General features: G+C 39.0%; 1 protein-coding gene across 1 annotated transcript in view; it reads left to right on the top strand.

Moving 5' to 3' along the window:
- trabd2a (TraB domain containing 2A) overlaps positions 1 to 25,689 on the top strand; it is a 64,810-nt gene that overhangs the window by 33,659 nt on the left and 5,462 nt on the right. The window contains exons 5-6 of the mRNA XM_039778790.1: positions 21,583 to 21,673; positions 24,685 to 24,945. Coding sequence (XP_039634724.1) covers positions 21,583 to 21,673; positions 24,685 to 24,945 — 352 coding nt within the window. The remainder of the gene's footprint in view (positions 1 to 21,582; positions 21,674 to 24,684; positions 24,946 to 25,689) is intronic.

The raw sequence follows: 25,689 nt of genomic DNA, 5'->3' as shown, positions 1-25,689 counted from the left end.
ACCTTTTATGACAAATTCCCATTTTTCTGTTTCCCCTCTCATTGTTTTTGTTTTTTTTCTGTTGATGAGCAGCCCTGCAATTTATCAACAGCTTAACTCACTAAACTAAACTAGACTAGACTAGACTAAACCATTGATCTACAACTTTATCAGCTCAGGGTCCAAATAAACCAGAGTTGTGTTGGATGTTTCTCCAAAGCAATAAAACATCCTTTTATCAGTTCAGGACTGACCAGAAACAGACATGTGGCCTGTTTGAGTCCTTTCACATAGTTGGACAAATGTCAGTTTAATTCTTTGAATTCCTCTATAACTTTCCCAAAAAATTTTTTTTTTAAAAATTTATAAAGAAAATATAATATAAACAATTTTTTTTTTTGTTTAATAAATAAAATTGAAATAAAAAAAAAAAAATAAAGAAAAAAAAAAAAGAAAAAGAAAAGAAAATATTTGTGTTTGTGTGTTTTTTTGTGTGTATGTTTGTGTGTGTGTGTGTGTGTGTGTGTGTGTGTGTGTGTGTGTGTGTGTGTGTGTGTGTGTGTGTGTGTGTTTGTGAGTGTGAGTGCATTCATGTTTCTTGGTTGGACAATGTACATCTAAGGCAGACATTCTTTGCCATGTGGCTGTTTAATCAAAGCATTACTCAGAGCTAATAAAGCAGACAAGGCTGTTTTATCATTTGCTCAGGTGGGTTTCCAGTCTAGATAGTTATTTAATTTTTATGTCTTTATGAAAGAAAACATGAACCATAACACTATATGTACATACTTTAAAGTAATATGTTTACGTGAACCTTTTATAAATACAATACAAATGAATGATGCACTGGATAGCAGAAGAAAGAATACAAATGCTACAAGCCTACAGATAAACTTTAAATGTAAATTACATCTGCAGGTTAATTACCATTTCCATGAATAAGTAGTTTTAGTTATTCTCGCCCGATGTCTACAAAGTTTATTTTATTTTGTTTCTAGCAGGGTACCTGTAGCAGTAAATACGTAAAGTAGGCATTCAGTAAGACATTTTAATTATTTAATTGAGGAACATCATTTATAGGGCTGCACCTAACAATTATTTTCATTATTGATTAATCTTTTCTTGATTAATGATTTTGTCTATAAAATGTCAGAAAATAGTGAAAAATGGCCTTTATAATTTTTTTCCACAGCCCAGGGTGATGTATTCAAATTGCCTGTTTTAAATGACCAACAGTTCAAACCCCAAATATATTTCATTTTCTATCAAATATGACACAGAGAAGCATCAAATACTAAATATTGTAAGTTGAAAACTACACATTTTTGGTGTTTTTTTATGAAAAGTAACTGAAACGATGAATCTATTATTGATTTGCAACTGATTACTGTCGACTATCGTCGCAGCTCAAATAACTTTTTTTATTTATTGACATATTTATATTTATACTTGTATTGTAAATCATCTCTTAAAATGATTTCTACTCAAGTGTTCATAAATCAATTTTAAACTTTACATCTGGAACTCTCTATGTCATAAATGTGTAGTTCATAACATCTACACGCAAATGGCACAATATGGACTTGGAAGTTGATGTTCATAATGTGAAACCATAAAAGTCTTACTGTAAGACGATTTATGATATTCTTACAGTCAATGGCACATACACTTTGGAAAAAAATCTGTTTGCCCCAAATTTGATTTAGCTCATTATAGGATATGTATGGAGGAGAGAGGATCAAATTTTAGTGCCATCAATTTCACAGTCAGATTTTCCTTGTGATGACATCGTCAGAAACGTCCTCATCCAAAGTTTCTTTGGTCATTTAGAAGCAGCACAGTGTGAGCAGAGAGAGAGAGGCCTTCACAGTCTGTTGCTCTCCGAGCTGGCAGGAAACAGCTGAGGGAAAGCAGACACACACACACACACACACACACACACACACACACACACACACACACACACACACACACACACACACACACACACACTCACAAGCCCTAACAAGGAGTACATTTCACGGAGCGTCCCTGAGGAGGTGCCTTTACAAGGGCTTGGTCTAAAAAGGTGTGTGTGTGTTTGTGTGTGTTGTGTGTGTGTGTGTGTGTGTGTGTGTGTGTGTGTGTGTGTGTGTATGAAACGGTGAGTGAATGTGTGTGTGTGAACCGGTGAGTGAAAGCGATACGGGCAATCAGCCCAGAAGCACTAGTCTTAGACATACGGAGGGCAGGTTGGGTCGGCGAGTACAAGGAACGTGATGGGGCACATTAAGGTTCACGCACATGTGCATATGCATGAACACACACACAAACACACGCACAAAAAATGTACGCACACACATGCACACATACTCCCCAGCCCCCAAGACAGACCTGGGTAAAATGTGTCCTTAATTATCCCTGGAGGGGTCAGAGGACACACACACACACACACACACACACACACACACACACACACACACACACACACACACACACACACACACACACACACACACACACACACACACACAGACACACACACACACACACACACACACACACACACACACACAACAATGGAACCCATTATGTCGGCATACTCAACTTCCCTGTTACAATCAGGTGTGAGAGCAGTCTTATCGGTGACCATCTCATGTCTCTCCGAATCTGTGCAAAAGGACATCTCGACAGGTTCAGGATGTGATTATTGTCTTTTGTGCATTTTGTATTTATTTTTTAGCTAATACAGTAATTTACTGAACTGTCAGTGTGACACATTGCAGTGACCAGGAACTTGGAAAGAACCTAAATTGTAATGCTTTAGGTAAATTATGATTACTTGAAATTCATCCAGACTTCAAACTAAATCGGATTCAGAGGAATTAGCCACATATTTAGCATACTTCTCTTCCCGAGTAATGATCCCATTACCCTGCAGGGATTGGCCAACAGATTCCTGACTGACCTATGTGGAAAATTGTTGAGGGTTTTCATTTTTCCCCATGATAAGCTTTATTGCCACAACAAGTTAACAAAACAGTTTATACATAATAATTGAGTCCCTGTCAAATTGCCTGGTTGGATGCAGATTGTGCTTTGTCAAAGGAAACTTAAGATATCATTAGAGTTGAGAGTAAACGTGTTTTGGTATCCTAGTGATATAATGTTAATGGAAGCCTAATGTTTGTTGTCAGGATTGATGACAGTAAGCGTCTAAAAAAGTAAAACGCGTCAACTTTTAATCTAATAAGGAAAACGCTGTCAACTTCTTTGCCATAAAGGCCATCATACAAACATGACTATGAACCTGCACTGTTAATCCTTTTTTAAATGAAATAAGTTTTGCTATTCGTTGTTGCTGCAGTAAAAGACAATGCTCTGAGATCAAACCAATCTTGATCTGTACTTGAATAACTTTTTGTCATATGAAGCAGGAATGTTATAAAATCATAATTGGAAGAAGCTGAACTCCACAACAATAAGATCATGTAGTATTAAAAGGGATACATGTGCGGTTTTTCATTCTTATCTGTGTCTATGGGGAAGAAACATGTAGTTATATTTTGGGGTTTTGGGAAATTGTTTATGGAGAATGCATTAATGGCTGACAGTCGCACATTGCCAAACCAGAGCTAACGTTTTCTAACCCTAAATGATTTTTCATTTGCCTACAGCATCACACACACACACACACACACACACACACACACACACACACACACACACACACACACACACACACACACACACACACACACACACACACACACACACACACACACACACTCTGTCAAACTGTCTCGTTTGCACTTTGTGGACCAAGTCTCGAGCCATCATTAGCTAAGTCTATCAATTTTTTATCATAGTATACAGACATCTATCAGGGTTCCTACGGTACTTCTTACTAAGATAGTTAGGGCTTAGACAGAACGCCCTCTGTAGGACTTTTTTTTGTCACCATTTGTCAAGAGTCATTTACACCTTGGCGCCAAATCAGTAAACACCCTGGAATAGGAACAGCAAATTACGAGATGCAGTTTGTTTGTGAGAAACCATTTTAGATTTAGATTTCCCATATGTAAATCAAGTATTTAATTAGTCAGCAAAATCATATAACTAGTCGTCATAAGAGTCCTCCAATACAAAGCTACTTCATACCAACTCTTAAGATATTGATTCTTTGGTTGTATTCAGACTAAGGCCAAGGCCAGACAGAACGTTGTTATTGCAGCGGTCTGGTCAGAGTGGTGGTCAGAAAGGCAACAGTCAAACAAACATAAGTGGTCACTGGTCAGCCCAGAGGAACACACACATATTTCTCTGCCTCTCTCCTTCTCTCTCTCTCTCTCTCTCTCTCTCTCTCTCTCTCTCTTTCTGCACACTTGCTCTTTCTTCGCCCCCACCATATACTGATGTCTGTCTAAGATCCGTCTTCATCTCACCAACTTTTGCAGACTGCAATTTAGCTTCATTACACAGAACAGAGAGAAAGAGAGAGACTGGGAGATGATAAGAGCTCTTTACAACAATATTGCGCTTATGTAGCGCACACTCATGATGACCACCCAGTAGTTTGTTTAATATTATGGGGGCGTTGTGAGATGATTTATGATATAAGAAATTTAGCATGAAACACAAAGTTCCTTATCATATAATTTTTTCCCCTGATTTTTGTGAATGGCTTTCATCCTCTGTGCTAAATGACAAAAAAAGGGTCAGAAGGGTAACAGAACCGTTGCGTAAACCTTTACTGACATCCACATCCAACAATTTGTGAATAAAAAGGCTCTGACAGAAGTTTTGGAATCTGGCAATCTTACAGTGATCTGCTTATTTTTGTTAAGCAACATTACTCCAAAACTTGCTTACTGGCTGGAGTAGTGTTTTTGACAGATAAGATTTGCCAGTTCTTACACTCTGTCAGAAAGCATTTGAATCTCAGCAGGCCTGCAGTGTTTTAGAGTAACTTAGATGGAACTTAACATAAAGTGCTCTAGTCTATCCATGAGAATAGAAATATGAAAGTTTTTTCCAGTTTGCTGATGTATACCTTAAGTGCTGCTCTATCCTACCCTGGTTTGAGTTTAGGGTATTGTCCTGCATCGCTATACTTTACTGTACGGTAAGTAAATACCTCCTGGAAATTTGTCTTTTCCCCCCATCTGTTTGTCTGAAATACCACGGCCATCACTCAACGTAAATGATTATGTTTAAAAAGGGCCATATGTTCACACAGGCATATGGAAGTGGTTATTGCTGATCTGCATAGGTACAGTAACCCAATCCACGTATACAATCTGAACCTGTGTTCCCTTTATAATCTCTGCCATACCCTGGCACTTTTGACGTTAATAAAATGATGTGTTTACATATCGCTGAAGGCCAACGGCTCCGTTTCTGCCGGCTCTTACTAATTCTTGTCTCTTTTTTCTTCTCCAGGCTGATCTTGAATGCATTCATGTTTCAGTCTCAACCCCAAGCTGCTTAGCACATCATGATTCCCCTCAAACTGCGCTCCAAAACCACAAATTTAAATATTTGCGGTGGTGTAATTGCCAGCGTGGTTGACAGGCTCTGACGGTTACTGTACTTTGAAATGTTTGACTCTTTTCACAGACAATTAAGGTTTGCCGTTGGATCTTTTGCTATTTAGGTTGGTAGGGCCACGCAGAAGTGAATACCCCTCGGTCACTGAGCTGTTTAGTGCGGTGGGTAGGCTGTAATAAATGGATGGCTTGGCCTGTGAGCTGTGGCTCATGACAGAGGTTGACATGAACTCATAACTCACACAGAGCACCTTGACTTGTCAGTGTGTGGCTAGCTGTCGGTACTAGAGCATGGAAATAGTCACTTAATACACTGTACAACACATGCATTTTAAAAGTCAGCCCTGTGTACTGACTGAGCCAAATTTATATTTATAGAAGTAAAGAAGGAATATGACATAATGAGTATTAAAGGTGGTATTTTGTAAGTGCTTTCAGGTGCACAGTCACCTTTCAAAAAATCAGACAGAGCACGTTTTAGCAGCCCGAGGCGGCTTTTTGTAATTGTTTTCATTGAGAGTTAAGCGTTTTGCGCTCATTGCGAAATAGGAGCAAAATAATTAGATGATGATGGCTGATTCCGTGGTTGCAAGCAAACTGGCATGAGTCTTTCTGATCGTGGGGTCTTCAACAAAAAAGGCAATGTTTTGCAACCTGCATATCAGCTCTGGGGGCCTAAAGCAGCAGTCTGTCATGTTTTAATTTACTAGGCCATACTGTCATCACTGGTGCCCAGGAACCACAGGAGTTTTGAGCCTTATGCAGTTCATGTATTGTTCACTGCCCCAGATAAATTAACAATAAAATAAATAAAAACGTATTAACTTATTAAAAGGTTTTAATAGTGACGATGGTAAACCGTGCAAATAGTAAGTAATAGTAAGTACTGCAAACTGCAAAATGCTGTATATCATCATTACAAACTCATGCAGTGCAGCCAAACTTTGTTCAAACCCACAGACCTTTATTGTGGAGAGAATTCTAGGAGCTTCAATAAAGATTTGTAACAACATATACAGTATATGAGATATGCCAGACAGTGTGAAATAAGATTATTTTAATTTATTGAGCAAGCAGTCTTAAACACATTAAATATATTTCTTTATAATGCATTTTGTATGTAAACCGTTCTTTAACTCCCCCTGTGTGCGTAATATTTTAGGCTGAGAGTTATAGCTGATTGACTGGACATTTCTCTTCAAATCCCCAGGCCAAACCTTACACATACCTGGCACAAATCCTTCAAGTGTGTTTTCACACTGAGCACTACATTACTGCGGTCGCTGCCCTTTTTTTCACTTTTTTCTTCCCCAGATGGTGTGAAAGTCAAAAATGTGGTGCTTTTTTCACAGCACCTCACACTCATAAACAGCCAGTTTACAACTGTTTGGGGCAGTCGCTGACATGAGTACACACATGTCATACAGCTCCATTAAAATCCAGACCAGACCTACCACACACTTGGTAGGGAAGAGGGCAGGCAGGGGCGAAACGTCTGCCAAAGTCCCAAGATTGAAGTTCGAATTACACCTCTATTCTGCAACTTCTTTTTTTTTACTGGGATAGTGAATGTGTTGCTGTTCTTTTTTCCTACTAATTCCACGCAAGTTTAAATTCACTGTAACTTTATTGTGTGATTGTGTGGTATTGATTGTGTACATTTTGCGTTGTATCACATGTGTTTACGTTTTCCTGACAAGGACCCTCTAGTGGCCATGTTAGTTATGACTCTTGTCTGTGAGGACCAAAGGTGGAAGTAGCAGGGGCTATATATTTTGGGGAGGAGGTCAGGGTGGGTGGCTGGTTCTCCAAGTTGTTGTCCTGTTAACAGTAGCCATTTTTTCCTTTTAACCATGACCACGGTAATACGGTTTCTGAATGTGTCCTGCTTTCAGTCTCCTAGTGAGCTGTTCAAAATCGGCCTCGGACTGTGACGTCACAGTCCGAAATGAGCTGGCTAACCACAACCGTTAGCTCGTAGCGTTAGCCGGCTAATGCTAGCGTTAGCCGGCTAACGCTAACGCTAGCATGCTACGTCGTTCTCAATAGCAAAGCACTGCTACAACACACACAAGTTCACCATAATCTACAAAAGAACTACTTACATGTGCGCCCTCATTTAGAAGTCTCCCAGCTAATCCTGCCTTGTAACTGACCAAAGTTGGAGAAACAGGCTTTCTTTTACTGTCTCTAGAGTTAGCTAGCTGACATGATCTACATCTGAGCTACTGCGCATGTGCGAGTGCAATCAAAGATAGTACAGAAGAAGAAGAAGAAAAGAGGTCTCACTCTGTAGCTAAAACAGAAACCAGGTGAAAAGAGGATCTGCAGCAGTGAGAGACAGCTGTGCAGTACAACAAAAATATGGTGTTTTTTGAAAATTAAACCATGTAAACCTATTCTGGTACAACCTTAAAATACAGTTATGAACCTGAAAATGAGCATAATATGGGCACTTTAAAGACTTCAATCCTGGTTGATTTGGCGACCCCAGTGGTTCCTGGTGGTAACAGCAAGCGTGGTTTAAAACTACACACGTGAGAATTCTGGGGGCAGAAACTACTTTGTCAGAAATAGAACAAAGGAGCAGTTGGTGTTCCCGTTTACAGCGCAGCCCAACAAACCTGCATTTTTTTATACAAAGAAGTCAGTCAATAATCGATCAAATACACTGTGTGTGACTGCTTCCCAATAAAAGCCCAGTGTTTCGCCAGTTTAATGCTTTTAGTGTAAACTAGTAGAAAATGTTTGGTTTGCATTACCAGTAACTTAACTTGATATGGCTTTGGGAGAGTGCGATAGAATTACAACAGTCACGCTGGATTACATGCATGTAATCATGCATGCATCATTTCCTATGAATCCTCCCCTACATGTAAATAAATCAGAAAAGTGCTATATAGAAAGCTATTGTATGGCTATTGCTGAAAAAATAAATACCATATATACATATATTCCAAACATATAAATACCTTGATAATAACTGTAGCCATATTAACCATCAGTATCTTATCAAAATACAATTATTCATCTTTCCTTTACTGCTTTAACGCATCTATTCACAACCAATGGAAACTCATGATGACAAAATTGGCCTTACCTTTATGTGATGTGACGCACGCACGCACGCACGCACGCACGCACGCACGCACGCACGCACGCACGCACGCACGCACGCACGCACGCACGCTGTTTTCCAGTCAGTCTGTGTGGCGCTTCCTCTTGATCTTCTTCCTCTTCAGAAGTATAACATTAGTTTACATATTTACAATCCTAAATTCAGCCATGAAAAAGCATGTAACCAGTGGTATGTTAACATGTCAGGAGCATCTGTGATGTATCATCTGGTACATCTCTGTCTCTTCTTAAATGGGAGGATAAACCTGTCCGCCACTCTGAAGAAGTAACTGTTAGGCTGCTGAGTGAAAGGCACCTAAACATATACATTTTGTTGCACTCATCGGGTCAAAGACCTCAGTCTCTGCACTTAAAAGACATATTTCATACAGCCCACACTTCTCTACCAGTGATCGCAGTAAACACTTGTCACAACAGCTTGTTTTGATTTATTGAAAGAGTTGAACTCCTCACCCCTGACCCCATTCAAACCCAGCAGTATTTCCTTATGCTCCTGGAACGGGCTCTTAACATGCCTGCCCAGGGGCTTCACTTTCATTTGGACCAGAAATACCTCACTTCTATATGAAAGGAAAAGGGAAAAGAAAATTATATATGTAGCTTGCAAGCAGCAGTGAATCTATTGATGATTCTGAGTGGGAATTGTTATGAAAGAGCTGTCCCTTTTCATTTTGGGGATAAACAATAAGGGAGAGCAACACACTGCCCGGAGGGGATGAAGATATGAAGAGACAGAGGAAAAAATGACTTGTGTGATTTGTGGCTTCCACTCTCTCCCTCTCTCTCTGTCACTGTGGAGTCATTGAATACTTTTTTGTTTTCGCTGGAGTGGGAAGTTTTCTGGTTCGCTGTATGAATGAGCCTGTGTTGTTGGCCGTGCACGGCGCATTTGCTTCGTCATACAAGCTGTGTGAGTACATGCATGATTCTGGTATGCCACAGAGCACCAGTTTGTGTTTTTAGGCTGAAATTAGCTTTAGTATCCAAACCTTAAAGTTGGCATCATCTTGGTGAGAGCACCAGCTCAAGAGTAATTTCTTGAGTGTTATGGTTTTCTGTAGGATTGCACAATATATATATATTTTTTATCGTCATCGCAATATTAACTAGCGCAATACACATATCGCGAAAGCCACTCAAAGATTTTTTATCAGTGGAAAACTGCATTTTTAAATTTCGTTCTTTTTTTTAGTGGTGCCTTTTATACTCAATTCAATATTCAATTTCTTCAATAAATGAATGTTGGAAACAATTTACTTTCATTTTTTTTAAATTCAACAAGCAATTGTTGTATTTTTAGCAGAATATGGAAAGCAGCACATTTCAATATCTGTTTATATCGCAAGTGATATTGTTAGCTCCTTGTTCAACAACCTTATCGCAAATGTTCATCATATTGTGCAGCCCTAGTTTTATGGGTGTGCACAGATATGGATATTTTTGAAACAGCAACTTCCTTTCTCAGTTTAGAAAAACATCATGTAGTACAAACGTACACAAAGCATTTTCTACAAACCTTTTTCTTGGCCACATTGTGTATATATATATATATATATATATATATATATATATATATATATATATATATATATATGTGTATTTATTTCACAGTGTAGTTTTAAAGAGTTTAAAATCAGCCATATATCGTAATATATATTAAGCAAATGAAAGAAAAAGAAAGCTTTGTAAAATTGTGTGATGCCATTCTCCTCAGCGGCAATAACAAAAAAATCTTCTGCCTTCTACACAAACAGGCTCGACTTTAATTACTATGTTGAAATGATTGTAGTAGGTTTTTAACTTCTGTTTTACGTCACTAAACGTCTCTGGAGCTATTGTAATCATAAAAACATCCAGAACAAACTCTGTTTAACTAGTTAGTGAGAGATAGAGAAGAGAATGATTAGGGATGAAATGGATCAACAGATGTTTGGTAATTGACAAAGAAAGACAAACTATGTGCCATAGTAACAAAATCTGGCAGAAAAGGGAGATAAAAAGGGGAAAAAAATGATAGGGTGAGATATGACAACCAAAGACAGAGTGTGTGTGTGAATATACAGGCCTCTATCCCGTGGATCTGCTCGTAGTTATAATCTAGACCTAAATCACAGATGATCTGCAGGCCTCATTTGACATCGGCAAGATCTCTTGCAGATTATGCAAACCAAATAGGCACAAAATTGCCCTCTAAGCCACATGTTTTAGATGGAAGCGCTGTGAGAAAACATCTGAGGCAAACTACGATGTGGAATGCTTTTTAAAAAGGGAGCAGTCGTCCGACTCCCCCTTGGTATCCCTTTTCTGGACTGAGACAGTTGAAAGGCTGAGCAGAGACACGCAGCAGGATGCGAGGCTTGCAGGGAAACGTTTGTTTTCAGAGGAAGCAGTCTGGAGGCTGCAGTATGCAAACTGCAGGAATACATTTTGGAGGGTTCAGACAGGCAAAAGCACACATTTGTAGAACAGAAACACTGTTATGGCTTCAGAGCTCCTGCTGATTCTGATCAAACCTGCAGTGCATGAAAGTCTGCAGTTGATTTAAGTATAACATGGCTGGCTTTGTTGTTTGGTAGAAACCAGTCTCAGTTTCTTCCTTAAATTCACTTTAGATTAATTTGTCTTCAAACTGTTTGGTGTCGTTGTAGAGTAATGGTTTTACTGTTGACAATCTTGTCCTTTTGAACCCACAATGCATCCTTAAACTCTGCAGTGTGTGTAGCCTAATTCAGTCATTATAGTCTATCACAGAAGTTCACAACTTTTTCTTTTGACTTGTAACCGAGTGTGGTGGCCATTATAACCAGACTAAGACTAAGATCAGTTTATTTGGGCCTAAAGATGTAAAATTATCCAGTAATTCACAAGCAAATGTATAGATTAGAAAAAGTCTGAAAAAGCATATTGCATAGATATTGTATTAATATAACTTTTACATCTACAAAAAAGTATATCTAGCATGCTTTACTCGCACAAGCAGAAAAACTTTCAAAATTCAAAACTAATTGCTCTCTAATTGGATCTGATTAGTGGTGCAAAGTAACCGAGTACATTTACTCAAGTACTGTACTTTACATTTTTAAGGAGCTTTACATTTATACTACTTTATACTTCTACTCCACACATCTTCAGTGTAATATTGTACGTTTCACCTCACTACATTTAGTTGACAGCTACAGTTACTATGCAAATTAAATTCAATGCTTTTATACGGTACTTTTACTGTCGACATGAAAAACTCTGCCAACCTGAGGTCAGGTGGGCAGGTATCCTCCCACCCCTCCAAAACTGCTTATAAAATCTCCTTTCACTCGCTTTTATCGTGAGAATATTCTCCGAGACAGTATTGCTAAGTAAAACGAGGCATTCAGTGGCAGGGACATTCAGAGCTGGCAGTGTTCCGGTTTACTTTGTCAAAACTGCTCACTTTTACAGAATTTTCGAACTTTGATCACTGTTTCATACGACCACAGTGAATGAGCTGGTGTGTGCTTAAGCGCCATCATTTCTTGGCAGAAAGAGCAAAACTAAGAGAAAGAGAGAGAGAGTGTAGAAACTATTGCAGCCTGACAGATGTAATCCCTAACACTGCTCCAAAGTGCTGTGTGCCACCACAAATTTTGAGTGAGGGTTTTTTTTAAAAACAACCTCACACCACAGACCTCTTATGTGCTCTGTTTCTCATTTATTCTCAGCATAAATTCAAAGCTGAAGTTGCTCAGCACGATCTTAAGAGAACTTGTGCACAGCATTTAGCCGTTTTTTACTCTAATGATAAACACTGCGAAACATAATTCATTTAAAAGAAAAGACAAAGTAACAAAACTGTGGCCATGTTTAATGATCCATCATGAAGGTGCAGCAAATTATACATTTTGCATGCGATTTTACTCATCAAGTTTTCTCCCAACATTCCTGTCACATTCCCCCAAATACTATCCATAATGCATTTCACTCAGATTCTTTTTAACAGAACATCAGTCCTAAACATTTGTCTGGGGCAGTGACATTAGTCACTTTGAGATAATAAATTAGCCCGAGGTCATATATGAAAATTACAAATGAGGTGGAAGTCAGGAAAGCCACGACTCACATTTCCTCTGCTACAGTCACAACTACTGTGTGTTTAACGTTTTCTGATGTAGGATTTTTAGAGCTGAGAAGTTCTTTAACTTACGTCTCTTCAAAGATTTACATTGTTTTCACCCAGTCTACATGGTTTAGCTTTGGAAATGGTTGGAAAAGCTGCATGCCAAACTGAGATACCACTTCAAGCAGCCCCGGCTCCACTCCTGTTTTGTATAGCAGACTTTACATGGGCACCATGTCAAGATAGTCTACATAGTCAATAGAGAAGTGTTTAAACCGAAGGCCCTAAAGGATACTCTTATCCCCGACTATCACAGTCTGGCATCTGACGACTTAACATTCCCGTGTTGTTTTGCATGCCCTTTCCCTTTGTCTCTTCTTCTGTTTTTCTTTCCATGTTAAATTCTGCAATTGACATCAGCGCTTATTCTGCTCTCTCGTCTCTGCTTCTGTCTGTCTTGAATTGTTTTGTGTTTTTTATGTCTGCGTCCCGTCTGTTGTTGCATATGCTTGTCCCTCGTCTTCCCTCCATGTCTCCTTCAACAGCCTATGTCTGTCTAAAGCGATCGGTATCACTTTTACAATAAAGGAATGACCTGTTGATTTCAGGCTGTTTGGGAAGTGGGCGTCTCACTATGGCTGAGAGAAATCGAAAGAGAAATGTTTTGGGTGTGATTGAGATGTTAGCATTTTTTTGGCTTGGTTTAAGAAAGGCTTATTTCATGGAGCAGAGGTGTATTTGTGCCTTTGGCTTGCTGTTTTATGTCTTTCAAATTCACACAACCATATCACAGCTGTCTTTTATCACAGCGTTCTTATATCACTGGGATCTTGCATTCAGAACCATATTGTGGAGGAATTCAAATAAAAAAGCTGTCCGATTCTCAGGATAAGTTACGTTTCCAGAGGTGCCAATAATTATAACTTTTTAAACTTTTTGACCATTGAGGAAGTCATAACCGATGGTGAAATGCATTTTATTGTTTGAAATCACGTCACTGCTTCTATGTTGGATTTACATATATCTCCCAAATGTTTAGAAGACAGACATAATAAAACCATCACTTATACTCATAACATATCAATACAACTTCCAGTATCTCAAATAAATATTGATATGTTTGATCAAATTTGAAAAAATTGCACATAAATATAATTTAACCCTCAGGATTCATCTGTGAATACACTGAGCATGTTTTATTTATATTAAAATAACTTATACCGTATATCATGTAGAGACAAGCTGAGAAAACCAGTTAAAAGTGCAAATGTGGGGCTTTCACACAGTATCTTATTTATGTCTGTAGACCATAAAAATCATCATGAATGAATCATTATTTTTTTCAGTGATTTAGAGTCATACAAAAACGTTAAATAAAAAGGCACAGGAAGGAGTTGGGATGAAATAACTTTAAATGTAAACTTTATCATAGTTTTATATGTGTATAAAAAGTCCTTGAACTGTTCTATAATGATATTTTGAGTGATTATCACGAAAAATGTGTACATTTTTATAGGCATCTGACATTTTTCTTGACATTTGGGTTCCTGGTTTATACTGCTATCAAAATTAACAAAATGACAAGTCAGACTTACAGTTGAGTTTTTGCTGAAGAAAAGGGTACCATGCATGCCGTGTAAAGACAGTTTAAAAGGTGCTAAACAAAGACAAAAACGAATGCACAGAAATTCACCCAAGATTAACCAAAATCAACCTGAATTGAAGGTTAAAACAAATATACAGATGATTTGTTTAGCCATGCCGGCAACATTGTTCCCCTTGCAATTTTTTATTTGTCCACAACCTAGTGTATTGTCTAAGGGTTTGGTCAAAAATAAAGATTTTTAATTTTCAGTGACAGGGGAATGATGACATCATTTTCAGAAACAAGGCCCGTACAGTAGGTCATTAGTGACTGAGCAGCAGAAGCACTAAAACAACATGTGAAGGTTTAGTTTGGCTCTGTCAATAGTTTCAAACTTAAGCTGGCTTCTCTGGTTTTCAATCAGTTTTATTTTTTAATTCCTTATACACACACAAGTGGTCTAAATCATATTTTTTTCTTCTTTTTAATGTGTATCATTTATTTATATAAGAGTACAGAGGAGGGAGGATTGAGAGATGCAATAGATTGGAGCGTCAATTTATTATGCCGTAGGTTTTAGACTAGTTTGAACCAATGACAGTGCAAGATCATTTTTTTCTAGTGACCCAAGCTGAATTTGTGGGCTTGTATGCAGACACATTTAACCAAACATATCTTGGTTTTGGCTACCGACTTTTTCCCCCTTCTGCTATTATATTAAGAGCATCCTCATCCTGCAGGGAGTTTGGATCAAAATGACAACATATAGTTGCAAGTAACATCATACTAAATTGATTCCAGGCGAAAAACATCCATTTTTGAAACTATTTTTCCATGGCTCATCCAGTGGTAAAGAATCTTGGTGCCTGCTAGGATGAATATTATATTAACATTAAGAGACTCTTAGGTCTCAACACCACAAGTTGGCTACGTTACATACATTATCAAAGTTTGACTTAAAAACACACCATTAACTGCTGCTATCCAGTAATTGAATTGTGGGTAAGAAGAACTCTTAACATAAAACACTTAGAGTGCTTCTCCGCTGAAATTCCTGTCTTCCTGTCGCCTTCTAAGATTTTTAGCAATGTGGCTTTGGGGATGCCAGTATCGGTTGGTTGGTGGGTTCACCACTTTGGTCCATACTGAAATATCTAAACAACAATTTGATGGATTGAAATTTTGTACGTTCATGGAGGATAAATTCAACTGACTTTGGTGATCCCCTGACTTTTCCTCTAGCGCTGCCATGAGGTTTCTTAAAATGAATAAAACATACCATAAACAAAATGTCCAAAAATACATTATGTGAATGCAGTGCTGAATGCTATGAAAATGTGAACGTATCTTACCACAAATGATTAAAGAATGATGAAGTAAAGACTGATGGACTCCAGAAAAATGCTACCACATGTAATCACTCTCATCCAGCTCGACAGTATTTAATCATATTGTCTCTTGTTCTTTTAAGTAAATTGTACTTGACTGATAATAGATGAGGTTTAGATTTAATACATGGAGTAATTGACTGTCCATCAAAGACATAAAACAGTATGATTTACCCAAGGATAAGAAGAAGTGCTATGTAAGCACAGCCTGTTTTTCCAGACACTTGATATGTGTGTTAATATAGAGCTGGCATTGTTTGCAAAACACCAGGATGACTGTGTGATCTTTATGCTAGTGGATAACCAATAATTTTCCTGTTATTTGTCTTTGACATGCGTGTCACTTTTATGGATGACTGCGTCTCCTTGACTGTTGAAGACAAGGTTTTACTCGACTGTGATTTTTCCAGTAAAATCTTTGGCTGCTTAGTACTTCCGCTGTCCTAGAAATGTCAAATCCTAAACTTCTACCGTCTATTATCTAGTTTTGACCATAGTTTGAATAGCTTAACCCTCACTTTTTAACATCTCTCTTTCTGCCTGTGTAATTTATGCACAATTGATGTTCCTAAAACCACTGTAGGTGTCAAATATCTACACAAGAAGAGAAAGCCTGAAAAATTGGCCAGTCGCAAGGGGTATTCAAGCCAACGTTTGTGGCTTTTTATCATTGGCAATAAAAGTTAGTTCCAGGAAGTAACAAACTAAAACACTGCATACCGAAAGACTGAAGAAAGTAGCAGACACCTCGCTGTCGTCTTCTTCAATAAAAGGCTTCACTCAGGTATTAGTAGTGGTGATGCTGGGCTGCTGGGGCCAGCTGACTAGCAGGGAACATGTGTACATAAAAAGCTAGCAGTGGCTATAAGGGGCAGAATGGCCTCAGTGCTGCCTGTAGCGTTTGTTTATCCAACATGCTGTAATGTTATGAGAAGTGCTGCTTGGGCTGGTTACAAGTTGTAATGTAAATATTGATGTGTATGGAAAAGGAAAACTATTTAAGGCTTACCATATGTTCTAATAAGTTGAGCTGCTGATTGTGGAGACTTGATGTCATATCTAAGGATGGATAACGTCAAGGTTCTCATCTGGGGTCCCTCTGCCTGAGTACAGGTGTGCAGAAAGGTTTTATTCAAGTTAAATACAAATCTCTTTTCTGACTTACAACTGCAGTTGTTACAATCGCTCTTTTACATTTAGTACTTATGTTGTCAAGTGGATACAGTCATACAAAAATCAGTGTTTCTCATTCTGATTAAAGGCAAGACTGTAATACAATAGTAATTAGTGGCAGCCATGTAGCTAAGTAAAATGATCTCACTGTAATGAAAGACATTCATAAAAACTAACAAAGCAATCATCAGACGTAGCGTCTTTGGGCTACAAAGAGGACGATTAAGAACAGTTGCCTAATTTGAATTATCCAAGCATGTGTTCAGTAATGCCATTTATATACAACTTTGCTTTAGCAAGTATGTTTTCTGATTTTTGATTGTGTCTTACAGCCTGATATCACAGAAATACGTGACATTACCTCGACCTCTCAACACAGCATTGCGTGGTGGTGGCACGAAATGTGTTAGAATTCCGTGCTGGCACCACAGAAACAATGCCAATTTATAGTCATTTAGGATCCTTTTTTCATGGTGGACACACACATTCCCTGGTTCAACACAGCTCTGTCTCAAAGTCAGGTGAGGTAAAGTACGTGTTGGGAGGAGATCGGGGTGGATGGCTAGGTCAATCAAACACTGGACTTACACCCAGCAGACCGCTGTTAGTGTCCCGTGTGAAAGCAAAAGTCAATGTTGACTTTTTTAACTTATGTACGTATTTAAGTTAAAATACGAAACGTATTTACTTATGTCACATAGCCTTGGTAACATACATAACTTATGTACGTAACATAATTAGTTGAACCCAAACCATTACCTTTTCCTAAACCTAACCAAGTGGTTTTGTTGCCTAATTCTAAATTGTTTTCGTGGCGCTGGCAAGTTATTTTAACACTTTATGTGCACGGCACCACCATGTTATGCAGGTATTACAGTAAGAGGTTGTGGTAATTTCATGTATTTGGTGAGATCAGGTTGTTTTTTAACAGTATAATAAGGAAACTTTGTATTAAATGTAAAGTATAGCTATCTGCAAAAATGTTTATGGTCTCGATAGACCGTAGTCTTACATCCTGCAAAAGTCAACGTTGACTTGAAGCACAAGATTTGGACCTTTTTCATTTTCAACAAAAGCCACAATCTTTCCCTTGTAACCAAATGTTCTAAGAGTCATAATCTAACAACATGTAGGATACAGGAAGTGCACTCTTTTCTCTGGTGTAAAAGATGTGTGCTTTGTACACCCAGCCATACAGTCCATACAGTACCACCTCCTCCTACAACTTGTGTGCAGTATAAGAACGTCTCACTTCCTGGATCCAGACAGCAATTGTGTTTCCTCCAAATGGCAGACACTTATAGACTGTTATAGAAGCTGTCACTTCATGGAAACGTTCAGTAAACATATAAAAACTCTGAAAGTTTCTATAACCGTGAGATGAGCTAATCTGTGACCCTCTAAGTCACATGTATGAATGTCGCAGCATGTAGGGAGTTAGCTGTGAATGAGAGCTTTCAGGTCTGTCCCTGGTCTTTATCTCTAACATCTCCCCTCTCTAAGTGCTGCTGGAAAGACATACAGTCTACACATTGTGCATTGATGTACATATTTTTGGCCCATTTCATAGATTTAAAATGTATGAAATTTGCCCAAATAAATAATCTGTGGAAATATATGTCAGATGTCACAGATTTCACTCCAGAAGTGTGCTTCTTAAACTGTGGGTTGGGCCCAAACATGGTCTGCTGGCCTGTTGTTAGTAGGGACATGAATGGATATGACTGCTACTATTTCTTATGGAGGGAATATAGAGCAAAACTGTGACACATTTTGGGGCTTAAAGTGGAAACCTGTAATAATCTCCTGATCAAAACAATTAGAATTGGATTATTGAAGTTAAATAGTGAGGAGAGTAAAAGTCCACTCAGTCAAATGATCAAAGAACATTAAAACAAACTATTTAGAGCTGGTGTAGGAAGAAATGTTTTATTTATAGTTGTTGTGAGACAACCAATAACCAGAAAAACCGATGGTGATTCTGTGAGTCAACATGCTTAACAAAGACATGCAACGGAAACATCTGTGAAAACAGTGTGGCAGAACCAAATTTAATGCAGCACAGAAGAATGCCAAAATGTTTTACGAGTTAGCCAAAATATCAGCATTGTTACAATTATCATGTGTTTTTTCTTTTGAAACAAATGTGGAAGTATTAAAGGAGAAAAGTAAATATGAGCTCCAAAAATGTCCTCTCTTACCCAGATGCCCGTCATAAAAACCAAGATTACTATTTAGCTAGTTTTCTATAGTATTCTGCAGAGAAAATTAATGCCCTTTCAAGTGGCACTCCTCCCCACGGGGTTCGGGAAAAGATTGATTTTCCAGCTCGGTTCGTCGGCTCCGTTGGTGGTGAAGGAATTGGCTAAGGCTAACGCCAGCGATGCTTAGCCGACATCACGACCAAACCTTAGCGATTGGTTATGGCAGATCCAGAGTGGCTCTGGGCAGATCCAATAGTTTTAAACTTCAACAGAGTACCCGCCTTCAAGGACGTTAACACTTGTCAATGGAGAGTGGCCAGACTCTCAGAGTCTGGTAGGACCAGGCTACCAATTAGTAGCAGTATTAGAGAGAAACAGAGAGTGAGGCAGTTGTCACAAATCACCTGGCGTATTTAGGCCCCAAAGTTCATGTCAGTTGCCAAAGGCTACATCATGCATGGGGCCTCATTTCAGGAAAATGCAGACCTTCTAAAACGTAATTTTCTGTTACTACTTTCCGGGGCATCAATCATTTTTAATCAAAGGTGTCTGAATTTCATTTTTGTTTGTAATTCCATGACTTTGGCGCTCCGGCAGGCTGCAGGTTTGGCCTTTTTTTTAAATAGAATGAAACATGTTCTTGTTAAGGTGGACTGCTGTTCATAAAAATAGTCGTCATGTGTAATGATGCAGCATGGTGGTTGATTTGGGGTTTGGACTGTCAAATTCTCAAACACATTTTGAGAGTTTTTTTTGTTGAGTTGTGCCACATGGTTATGGTAATATCTTCTCTAATCTCAACCATATAATAGCACTGCTTTTTTTTCAACTCTTCAAATTCAGTCCCGAAAATCACATTAAAGCCTTTGGGGACATGTCAGAATTAATGGTTTACCTCCCATTAGAATTTGTGTGTGTGTACGTATTTGTATGCGTGTGTCACCCTTTGAAGTTTTGATGTCCGCCCACCCTTCTGTGGCCCTACATTGTGCTGAACAGCTCCATTTGTCCCACCTTAATCCTCTGACATAAACTCCCATAAATCACACTGAATTGTTTCTAAACGTGGGCAGGCTGGGGAACTCTGTCTCTCTGTCTGCTTTCAAACTCCCATGGAGAGTTTAAGAGCTGCTGGGTATTCATTTAACTGACCACCTGTATTGATAATGATTTCAGCTCAAAGTATAAAATAAATGCATGTCTCTTTTGCATGGGAGCTGTTGGTTATCCTCCCCCAGGAGCTCTTAGAGGATTTAGAGAGGTGCCCAATTCAGATAAAGGCACCCTCACTCCTAAAAAACAGTAACTTCAGTAACTTTAGAAACAGACCAAATGCAAGTTAAAAGCATTCACAAAGCTTGTCCGTTTTTAAAAGGTCCACCAAGCTTTATTCTTGTGGCACATTGTTCCTCTCAGAGTTGCTAAGCAGACCAAATTCACTCGCATTTACCAAAAAGACTAGTTCAAAAAAAGTTTATTAAATCCTGTGTCCCTACCAGATCAAATGTTTGCACATTGCATTTTTCAGTAGCACCCCCTCAGTCCTCTTCCATTGCCATTACATAGTGGGACATAGTTTTAGCCAACACGTATTTGTTAGATAGAGAGATGGGGCAGCACCATGGCACCCATAGTGCATTGAGGCCAACCTCTCTCTAACGATGGCTCTTGGCCAGATTAAAGTGGCGGGGCTCATTGTTTACACAGCTCTGTGGTGCCACGGCTGAGATGGCCCAAACAATGGGCCCCTGCTCCCCCTTGTCAGAGTGAGGGGAAGAATGGAGACCTCTTGACATGGCAACCTGAAGCCTCAATGCCCCCACTTTACGTAGCTGAGAGGGTCAGAGCGAGAACGCGAGGAAGAGGGAGAAGAGGGGAAGTTAGAGATAAGGAAGGAGGAGAACGGAGAGATGAAAATGGAGGGGGAAGAAAAGACGGTAGATATGAGGGGGGTGGATGAAGAATGATAAAGGATACAGGAAGAGAGATAACGAGGTGAAGAGAAATTAAACAAAGGATAAACCATGAAAAGAAAGGAGCTGAGGAAAAAGGTGAGGAGAGGTGATGAACGGAAAGGGTGTAAAACAGAAGGTGTAAAAGTAGGGAATGGGATGTAAAGAAACGTCGAGCATAAAGTGTTTGGGAGGCAGCAGAAGTATGAAAGGGCGTGAGGAAAAAGAAATAGTTAAATATTTTGGGAAACAAATTCACTTGCCTGTGTGTAAAATATAGAGCTTAAGCTGTAATGGGATTAGCATAGCTAAGCATTAAACTCACAAATATGCTTATGGCTAAGTCAGGCTAACTGCCTCCCAGCTCCAAAGTGACATCACCTTTATTTCTGTATTAAAATCAGGATTTGATTACACGTTTGCTATGATCTTCTGAAACAGTGCATTTAGAAGGGTAGTAAATGTCTTGTTTTAATTTGCTTGCAGTACCTCATCATTAGAAATTAGAAAGTGGATGTCATCACTTTTTTTTTTTTTGGTCACAGGTCACTTTCTCGGCAACAGTACAGTCATTGATGTCCTTCGTCGCCAGGGATACGAGGTGGAGCACACCCCTGCTGGGCAGCCGGTAAACAGGTAACTGTACTGCTCAAATGCCCTTACACACACACACACACACACACACACACACACACACACACACACACACACACACACACACGCGTACAAAATTACTGAAATTTATCTACCTGAAATCAAAATGATGGATTTCTTATAATTTTACCTTTATGCAAAAAACTGCCAACAATCCTTTACTGTAAATCCTTCAAATTGCAAAGTAGTGTTTGCTATATTTGTCACTAAAAGGAAAAAAAGCTTTAGTGTCACTAATGACAGTAAATGGTAAATTGCTGGTGAGCCTGCTTTAGGTACAATTTCGGAGATGAGACAAATTTTACATTTTACACACAACCATTCACCAAACTTAAAATCAACTTTAAAATGATTTATAATGAAAGGCATATTGGGTTAGGTAAAGTAATTTAGGGATACATTTGAATAATAATTTTCCATAAAAAGCAGATGAAGTGTCTGAGAAACAAGAGAAGACAGAAGAGACTGACCAAGAAAATAGCAGAAAAAGTAATACAGAGATGACAGATAAAGAACTCGGCAGACAATATAATATTTTGCCATAGTTGTTGCACATTATGATTTCTTCTGAAAACATGAGTCTATAAAACTCCAAGGCCCATATTTTATCACTTAAATGGGTGTAAGGTTTCATGTCGCAGCCACATTATACAGGGCAACCGCTGCCTCATGGCCCTGACAGGAATATAGATTTCTTTCAACTTTTTCACTGACTGGATTTGAAATGGCAAATAATTTTCCAAGTAAGCACAACTCCATAGTTGGTCTGTGTTCATTTGCAGACCCAAAACAGATGTTCAAGTTCTGCTTCGGGTCTTTGTGATGTGTTGTCTGCAAATAATAAAAATCTGCGCTCAGTTTTTTGGAGTACTCTCTTACTCTCTCTCCAAGTGTCCCTAAACATGAGTATTTGTTTCATCACCTCATCATAATTTTATTTATTTACCAGCAGTCAGCTTAACATTACAGTAATTTGCAATTTGTTGTTACCATTCGTTTGAACTATTGTGTTATTGTAAGTCTGAAACAGGGAAGCTGTTAAACGTATCCACTAGGGATACCTTACTACCGTACCGTACCTTTCCATATATTAGTTTTCCTTGTAAGTGGCGTCGTCCGCCAATCCCACACTCAATTTAACGTGCAATGCTGTATCAGATATTTTAAGTTACTGCTAATGCAGACCAAACTTTTGATAATGCTGCTGCTTCACACGAAGTGTTCAACTAGCGAAACACAGACTGGCTATTTCTGTGAAGTAGTCACAGGAAAAAGTGCTGACAGTGATTATTTGTCAAAAAAGACGCACACCTCCAACTTCTCAGCAAGGTAACTTTACCGCACCCTGCCGCTGTGTGGAAAAATGCTTTAAATTAAGGGGAGAAGATTCAAAATGTGTGTGCAGCCAAAGAGGCTACATATATAGGCAGTATAAAATCAAATCCACTCAAAGGCATACAGTACTATACTGAATATGAGGTGTAAAGCAAATACATGATCTATTACATTAAAATGTCTGTGATACATTTTTTGCAAGCACTAATGTACTTAAAAATACAAAAAAAAGGTATTTTTTTGTGTTTGTGCGGCGCTCAAACATTTATCATGAACCTATTTGTAAAAGGAAGTCGGATTGACGGAGCTGCAGTCCCGTATGTGTAATTGAGTATGTGGAGTCAAGGAAGTGTGGTTTGGTGGTGGAATAGCTGTAGGGATCTCATATTTGGATTTTTTTTAGTTTAAGGGGAAAAACATGCTCAGTGATGTCCCTTATTCACTAGGGCTTTCTATTTTTTTTTTTCACTATGTAGATTGTAGTGCAGATAAATTGGACAAAATCCCCACCGGCCACCAATGAAGTGTTGTTGAAAAGGCCAACATAAGCAGAGCTCATACCTCCTGCTGTGAAGCATGTAGTGCAGCCTACCATAGCACACTGTGCGGGTGGCTATCTCAGTGCAGATCTGTGTTCTTGTGTGTCAGTGAATGAATGAGTGAATCTACTTTCACACACCAACTCTGTGTTTGATGCAGGTTTATGAGCCTGAGGTGTATGGTGATTGAAGAAGATAGTTACTGACCTCATTAGAGGTGGCCACCAGCTCATCAGAAGCAAGAATGCTTTTTATTTAAAAAGATGAGTTTTGGGTTGGCCCTGATACTTTCCATTCTGTTACTTTATTTTGTTTTTCCAAAAAATCGTGGATATGTTTTCTGTTAGACTGCATGTTTGATCTTGGAAAGTCAACAGCTTTCTGTTCTTACATAGCAGGAATTCCTCTCCTCTCCTCTCCTCTCCTCTCCTCTCCTCTCCTCTCCTCTCCTCAAAGGAAATCTAGAATTTGAGCATCTGTAGCTCTGAAAATGTTGTAGCTTGCCCCTTAATGGAGAACGGCAGCTGTAGTCATGCTGGATTTACAACAGTTACAGTGGATTCCAAAGGCAGAGTCACAGCGAGAGACGGAAAAAAAAGCCAAAATGCATCACAATGTCCACAGAAACCACTCCTGCAGCATTATCAATTTCTCCGCCATTAATCCATTTGTTCAGGATCTAATACTCACAGGCAGTTGATATCTAAAACATTTATGGTGGAGGATTCCACCTGAGGTGGCTTAGCTGGTCTCTCCAAACCAAATTCAATTATGAATTGGCATGAATTTGGCCCATATTGGAATGTTGCAAACTTTCACTTTCATTTACCATGCACCCCACTGACAGGGACATACATTACAAAAACATAGAGAAAACCAAATATTGCTGAGACTTACATTTGTCTGCTGTAATTTGCATGCAAACAACACAAATCTTAAAGTTACAGTCTTTGCTGAACTTACAAATCTGCTGCAGGTCCTAGTTCTATAGAAGATATTTTATTCATCAAAGGTCACATTTAACTGTTAGGCGTAAACAGCACATGCTGTAACAATAAAATCTCCTTCTACCTTTTTCTTTCAAACGTATCTTATGTTCCTGTGATGTGCACCCTCTAGGAGATCATCATCCAGACCTGACTCGCCAGGGTCAGGAGACCATGATGAGTCCCCTCTTTTGGAGCCTTTCCTCCACGAGCTCCCCCACAAAGAGGACGATCAGGGGCATCCCCTGGAGGACGATCTGTTACCCCACATGCTTCTGCCACCGGAACTGCTGGAGAAAGCAGAGAGGAAAATGCTGAAGAAAAAGAGGAGGAACAAGCCGAAGAAACAGCGGCACCGGCATTTTAATGACCTGTGGGTTCGCATCGAGGAGAGGTAAGAGGACAGGGGGGGCAGGGTGAAAGGCTAAGCGTACATGGTGTCTTGTTTCTTAAATACTTCTGTCATCAATGACCTATCCGTCTCTTTTGCTATGAAGAGGGGATGATGATAAATGTAGAAAAGGTGAGAGAAAAGAAAAGGGTTTAACGGGAAAAGCTGCGAAAAGAAAGACAGAGGATGTGAGAGGAGAGAGGGGAAATTGGAAGTGTGAAATGCAGTCTTTCCACCTGTCTATAGAATAGAACTGACACTTCCTGGTGTGATGCCGCAGGCTCAAACAGACAGCATATCACATCACCTTACTCTTCATGCAGTCTGCACACATTTCACCACATATACACAAACACACACACACACACACACACTCCCTGAAGTGTGGTATGAGTCCAGACTAGTTCCTAGCTGGTATAAGTATCTCGGATGTGAAAATAGCTGCCTGGGAATTCCTACTAAGTATCCGGTTTTGGTCTCACAGTAGCTCCAGGCAGGGACTAACCGGACAACAAAACAAGCTCACCTTTCAGACAAAAAGGAGATCTTTGCACAACGTATGGTGTGCCGTGTAGAAACTTACTTTAGTTTGCTGTGAGGGCAAAATGTTATGTTGTCATGGATATGATTGTGCATTTGTGCAGGAAGTAAAAAGGTTAATTTGACACTACCTTCATTTTCTACTCCCACTTATCCTGCTCAGAGTTGGAGGCTATTCCAGCACGCGTTTGCGAGAGCCTATAATCT

Source organism: Perca fluviatilis, chromosome 17, assembly GCF_010015445.1.
Source record: "Perca fluviatilis chromosome 17, GENO_Pfluv_1.0, whole genome shotgun sequence".
NCBI classification, from domain to species: Eukaryota; Metazoa; Chordata; class Actinopteri; order Perciformes; family Percidae; genus Perca; species Perca fluviatilis.
This window is presented reverse-complemented; position numbering and strand designations above follow the sequence as displayed.